This window comes from Elgaria multicarinata, chromosome 10 (assembly GCF_023053635.1).
Source record: "Elgaria multicarinata webbii isolate HBS135686 ecotype San Diego chromosome 10, rElgMul1.1.pri, whole genome shotgun sequence".
NCBI lineage: Eukaryota > Metazoa > Chordata > Lepidosauria > Squamata > Anguidae > Elgaria > Elgaria multicarinata.
In genome coordinates, this window is record NC_086180.1 from 63,331,035 (window position 1) to 63,337,629 (window position 6,595).

Genomic DNA, 6,595 nt, shown 5'->3' on the forward strand with positions numbered 1-6,595 from the left:
CAAGATGGGGGACACTTGGCTCAGCAATACTACAAACGAGAAAGATCTTGGAATTGTTGTAGATCACAAGCTGAATATGAGCCAACAGTGCGATATGGCTGCAAGAAAGGCCAATGCTATTTTGGGCTGCATTAATAGAAGTATAGCTTCCAAATCACGTGAGGTACTGGTTCCTCTCTATATGGCCCTGGTTAGGCCTCATCTAGAGTATTGCGTCCAGTTCTGGGCTCCACAATTCAAGAAGGACGCAGACAAGCTGGAGCGTGTTCAGAAGAGGGCAACCAGGATGATCAGAGGTCTAGAAACAAAGCCCTATGAGGAGAGACTGAAAGAACTGGGCATGTTTAGCCTGGAGAAGAGGAGATGGAGGGGAGACATGATAGCACTCTTCAAATACATAAAAGGTTGTCACACAGAGGAGGGCCAGGATCTCTTCTCGATCCTCCCAGAGTGCAGGACACGGAATAATGGGCTCAAGTTAAAGGAAGCCAGATTCCAGCTGGACATCAGGAAAAACTTCCTGACTGTTAGAGCAGTGCGACAATGGAATCAGCTACCTGGGGAGGTTGTGGGCTCTCCCACACTAGAGGCATTCAAGAGGCAGCTGGACAACCATCTGTCAGGGATGCTTTAGGGTGGATTCCTGCATTGAGCAGGGGGTTGGACTCGATGGCCTTGTAGGCCCGTTCCAACTCTGCTATTCTATGATTCTATGATTCTATGAAAAGAAAGCCATACTGTAAAATAACCATAATCTCAAAGACATAGGGCTCATCTATACCAAGCAGGATATAACACTATGAAAGTGGTATGGGTGGTGTATAAAAGGCAGGAGCCACACTACTGCTTTATAGTGGTACTGAAGTGCACTGACAACTGTTGGGGCCCATGACACATCTACACCAAGCAGGATATTACATTATAAAAGTGGTTATAAAAGCAGTATATGGTACATGTCAATGGGCCCCAACAGTTGTCCGTGCACTTCAATACCACTATAAAGCAGTAGTGTACATCCTGCATGTTATATACCGCTTTCATAGTGGAATATCCTGCTTGGTGTAGATGAGCCTTAAGTCAAAAATAAAAATTCATTCGCACACACACTCAAGGTAAAATAACAACAGCAATACACAGCTCACATATGCTCATCAAAGGTAATAAAAATTAAAATCCACACATCCCTACACACTCACCCATCATGGGAAAAAATCCACACCCTCCCCAAAACAATTGCCTGACACCTACATTAATATTTTTCCAGCACCAGGTAAAGATCTTATTTTTCTGAGATTTTACTCTCTGAGGTGTTTTATTATCTAGTTTTATTACTGCTTTTACTCAGCCAACTAATTTGTTGTTTTATGTTGTTGTTTTAATTGGGCTTCTGCCCTGAAAGATGGTCAATAATAATATTAGTAATAATAACTAATATAATGTATGTTTTACTGTAAACACCCTGGTAATCTTTGTTTTGAAGGAGCTATATAGAAATCAAACAGAACAAAAGAGCCCTAAGTGCTTCCAGAAACAATCTCACCTTGCATTTTTTTTAGGAGCCATACCAGAGGTGACTAAATGTGGCTTTGCATTTAAAGTGAAATTTTTTAAAATGGAAATAACACCAGATGGAGGGAGGAGACTGGTAATTATCAGTATCAGAGCTGGTGTGGTGGGGTTATTTAGCCCGTTCTTCCCTTATGTAGTCCTGAAGAAAATACCTCTTCTGAAGCTAATATTTGTTTTTTGGAGGTGGGGGGTGGGAATCTCTTCACCATGGAGCAGAAAGGGAGAGCGTCCCTGGGCGGCGGGGCTGGAGGGAAGGAGCTGGAAATTCACCCTTTCCAAGATTTTGAACAGGTGGACGATATAGCGCGGGGGGGGGGGGGCGAGCCCAGGACACAGGCAGGCGAGCTGCGCGCGCGGCGGAGAGCGCTTATTGTTTGTTTACCTCCTCGCGTCCAGCCCCTGACCGGCCTTTTCTCCCAGGAGTGCATGCGCGCGCGCCTCCCGCTTTCACACAAACACACATACATGCAGAGGCCAGCTGTAGTGGAGCGTGGCTGTTGGCTGCACACCCCCAACGTATGGTGAATGTGTGTGTGTGTGAGAGAGAGAGAGAGAGAGCCTGTGTGTGTGCGCGCGCGTTACTCTCCTGCAGGATGACTTTAACCGTTCGGGCGCTCTGAACGTCCCTGCTGCACCTCGTTGAAAGAGAGCGAGGGAGAGAGAGAGAGAGCCTGTGTGTGTGTGTGCGAGCGCGTGTGTGAGAGAGAGAGTGTGAGAGCCCCACTCCTTGGAATCCACTACCAACACGCCCTCTTTAACCTGGAAGCCCTTGCTGCCTTAATCTCAGATGGGGTTTGAAGGAGAACAAAGGGTTACCGGGTGTAGAGGGAAGGGACGGGCTTCCCAGCTCCTTTCCTCCAGCGCCGCAGCCCTTCTGCTCTGTGCAGGTGCGCTTGCGCCACCGTAGAGCAGAAGGGGAGAGCGTCCCTGGGGGCGGGGGCTGGGAACCCCATTCTCGGCAAACGGGCTTTCCAGCTCCTTCCCCCAAGCGCCGCCGCCCTTCTGCTCTGTGCAGGTGCGCTTGCACCACCATAGAGCAGAAGGGGAGAGCGTCCCTGGGGGACGCAGGGCTGGGCCAGGGCCCCGATTTTCCCAGGCATTTGGGGGGATTTTGAAATCTCCCGCCGGACCCCATTTGGGGGCGGGATTTCCTGTCTTGTCCGGCCGAAACCGGACGTTTGGTCACCCTGTCTAAAATAGATCTAAAACAGTTGCCAACACAGTTGCTGCTGTTGCGACTTGCAGTGGCAGCACAACCCCCACCCCACTCCACCCCATAAGAAAGAGCAAAGCTGTGTTACAACCCCTGCCAATGGTGAGATCTATCTTGTGAGAAACTGTTGGAAAAATTATTTCCTGCTAGAGAAATTCAGTGAAATCCCCCCCCCCCTCCGGGCAATCTCTGCTAACGAATCAGGTGGAGAATTTCAAGAGGCCATTTGTGCACAGCTCTAGTTATAATAAAAGTTTCAGCATTGGTGTTGAGCTATCTTTCCCTGAAGGGCAAGGCTGGGAGGTATTTGGTTCTCTTAAGGCATGCAGGGAAGTTAAATTAGCTCTGAAAGGTATCACCACACTCTCAATTTTATTTTTTAACTCCAGTGTTCTTTTAATGGTTACCTATAATATATCCATGTGGCTGCCACTAACTTAACTGCATTCATCAGCTGTAACGTCTTGAACTTAGTACATAACTACATGGCTAATATGTAATAACAGCCTCTTTGACATTCTTATATAAACCTTTCAGCTGGGTCCCAATAACACATAGGCAGGGCACACGAATGGATCCTGATTTTTTGATATCTCAAAGGCAGCTCTTCTGGTCTCCTTTCTGGCATTGGGTCTGGTCTGGTCTGGTCTTGGCTACTCTGATGGTTTATTTTCAGAAGTGCCTGGCCACTTCCTCCTTGCCTAGCAAGGCCTACTTGTAGCATGCAGTCACTTGGCTAAGTCAATCCAGTAACGTGACAGCTGCTACCACAGAGTTCAACTCCCTTGGCTGAGCTACTAAAATAGAGTCTTGTGAAAATTGCTAAATAATGTAAAGTGTAAGGCCTATTTTTAGATGGGAAGGGATGCTGCAGCACACGTGCTCTATGCCAAAATGCACACTCTGAGTTTGAAGCCATTCACAACCTCTTGCACGGCCTCCTGCAGTCCCAAATTTAATTTGTTAATCAGAACTAAATCCCACAGGCCCCTGTCACATAATTAAAATTTAATATGCACATGGATATTTTTTTAAAAAAAATACAAGCCAGGTTTATATATAGAACCTGGATTCTAAAATAGACATATCACATCTGAGAGAGATGATATCAACTGGAAAAAGAATCAAGTTCCCAAGAGTAGCTGGAGTTTATACAATGTTTCTATCTTTTTTCAGCTGCTGTGTGCCATTTTCAGAGGCTAAGTTTAAGGACTGGTGCCCTGACGAAGCTCTAGTCATGCATGATGCAGAGTTAAGCGTGACTAGCTGAGCCAGAAGGTGGAGAGAGGAATGTGCATGCCGGTGGTCTTTCAATTGCCAATGTCTATCCACATTGTATTTCTTTAGATTGGATACACATCTGAATATGCATTCCCCTCCACGTTCTCGTGCAACTCCTTATGCATAAGTATGTGCCACTAGAGCTAGATTTTGGCACGGTGACTTCCTTCTAAAACCTGGATGGATTGGAACCAGGTCTCGGCTTATCTAAGCAACTTATTTAAGTGCTTGTACTCTGTCATCGCTACCTAGAACATTTTCAGATGAGCTGCCAACATGTCTAATTGCATCTAGCACACCCAGTTCATACCAATTTTGAGGCTTGATATAGATAAGCCTCACTTGCAACAATAATGTCTTTGCTATCACAATTATTATTTAAATGTTAACAACGCTATGGGTTGGATGATCATATTTTGCAATTTCTTGTTCTTTTTGCATAGATGCTGGCCTGTTTGGCCTATACATAATGCAGTAGGGTATTGCTGGCAATTGATGGCATATGTCATATTAGAAGATGAGTAACTGCATGAACCCCTGATGTTGGGGGATGCTGTTTTCCCAGGTTACAATACTCACTGAAGGAAGTAAAAAAAAAAAAAAGATAAAGAGGGCCAGACTGGTACCCCAGAATAATCTGCTACAAAGACTGTGCAGGAAAAAAATAGAATTGATGCCCCCTGCAGTTCCCAGTGAAAACCACTCAAATGTAGCATCAGTGATCTACAGCTCATCCTGAACAATGGCAATTCCCTCTCACAGGTCATGGGTGGTAGGCCTATATATGCTTACAGAGAGCCATTCAGCCTAAAAAGGTTATTCATCAGCAACAACAGACCACATAGCAAGGATACAAACACAGGAACTAGACTAGACCAGATGCAACAAACCCAAAAACTGTTTAATAGATGCATATAGTTGCAATCCAATAGGAATGTGGTTTTGATAAAAACAACAACACACAAGTATAGTTAATTTATCAATGCATATCTGTTTATTTTTCAGGAAACGTCTTCGTTGTCAGCCTAGCTATTGCTGATCTGGTAGTGGCCATCTACCCTTACCCTCTGGTCCTGACATCTGTCTTTCACAACGGATGGAACCTGGGATATGTCCATTGTCAAATCAGTGGGTTTCTTATGGGCCTAAGCGTTATTGGATCCATATTCAACATTACTGGAATCGCGATTAATCGGTACTGCTATATCTGCCACAGCCTCAAGTATGACAAGTTGTACAGTGACAAGAATTCTTTGTGCTACGTCATTCTTATCTGGGTCTTGACATTTGTTGCCATTGTGCCCAATCTGTTTGTTGGATCCCTTCAGTATGACGCCAGGATCTACTCATGTACCTTCTCCCAGTCTGTGAGCTCTGCATATACAATAGCAGTTGTGTTTTTCCATTTCTTGCTCCCAATAGCCATAGTTACATTTTGCTACTTGAGAATATGGATCCTAGTTATTCAAGTGCGGAGGAGAGTTAAACCTGACAACAAACCCAAACTGAAGCCACATGACTTAAGGAACTTTGTGACCATGTTTGTGGTCTTTGTACTCTTTGCAGTCTGCTGGGCTCCTTTGAATTTTATAGGCCTTGCGGTGGCCGTCAACCCAGAAACAATAATTCCCAGGATTCCAGAGTGGTTGTTTGTTTCTAGTTACTACATGGCATACTTCAACAGCTGCCTTAATGCTATCATTTATGGACTTCTGAACCAGAATTTCAGACGAGAATACAAACGAATTATTGTGACCATTTGTACAGCAAAATTTTTCTTCCAGGACAGCTCTAATGATGCAGTAGACAGGATGAAAAGCAAACCCTCACCATTGATCACAAACAACAATTTAGTGAAGGTTGACTCAGTATGAAAAGAGAAATCTTGTGATTGACTATTTACAGTTAACACTTAAATGCTAAATTGGTTAGCCCCATGGTTCAAGTTCTGCAATGCAACACTGATCCTCAAATGTACAAATGCACTCAGATGAGGTTATATGTATATTATCTTTGAGCAAAAGTAACCGTTTTTACATAAAGATCCTCGTATTATGCAACTTATTATATTGCATACAGTTGGCATGATCCAATCAATTTTAAATAGCTAATACTCATTGATGCCAGTAGTTAAATCTCTTCCATTGAAATAAATGAGACTAAAACATTTTCTTTGGTTGGATAATTTCCAGTGATTTACTGACACAGTTACAAATCTACAGTTCAATCCTATACATGTCTTCTAAGAAGTAAATCCCATTGAGTTCAATAGGCCTTACTTCTGGGTAAGCAGGTACAGGATCACAGCTTTAGGTTACTATAGAACTACAGAACAAATTGTTGTAAATCTTTTGTTTAACAGAGATAAGCCCTAGAGATGATTGGAACTAATAGAATCATGGGTTTGTCCATCTATCTATCTATGCACCATTGCAATCTTCCAGACCTGTAATATAACGCAAAGCAAGATTATGATAGCAAATTCTACTTCCTCAGTGGCTAAAGTGAAAAAGGGATGATGTATAAGAGATT

At 43.8% G+C, this 6,595-nt stretch overlaps 1 protein-coding gene across 1 annotated transcript in view; it reads left to right on the plus strand.

The window, feature by feature from the left end:
* The window catches only part of MTNR1A (melatonin receptor 1A), a 102,369-nt gene extending 96,432 nt beyond the window's left edge, over positions 1-5,937 (plus strand). Inside the window, exon 2 of the mRNA XM_063135138.1 lies at positions 5,069-5,937. Within this exon, the coding sequence (XP_062991208.1) occupies positions 5,069-5,937 (869 nt within the window). The remainder of the gene's footprint in view (positions 1-5,068) is intronic.
* The last annotated feature ends 658 nt before the right edge of the window (positions 5,938-6,595 follow it).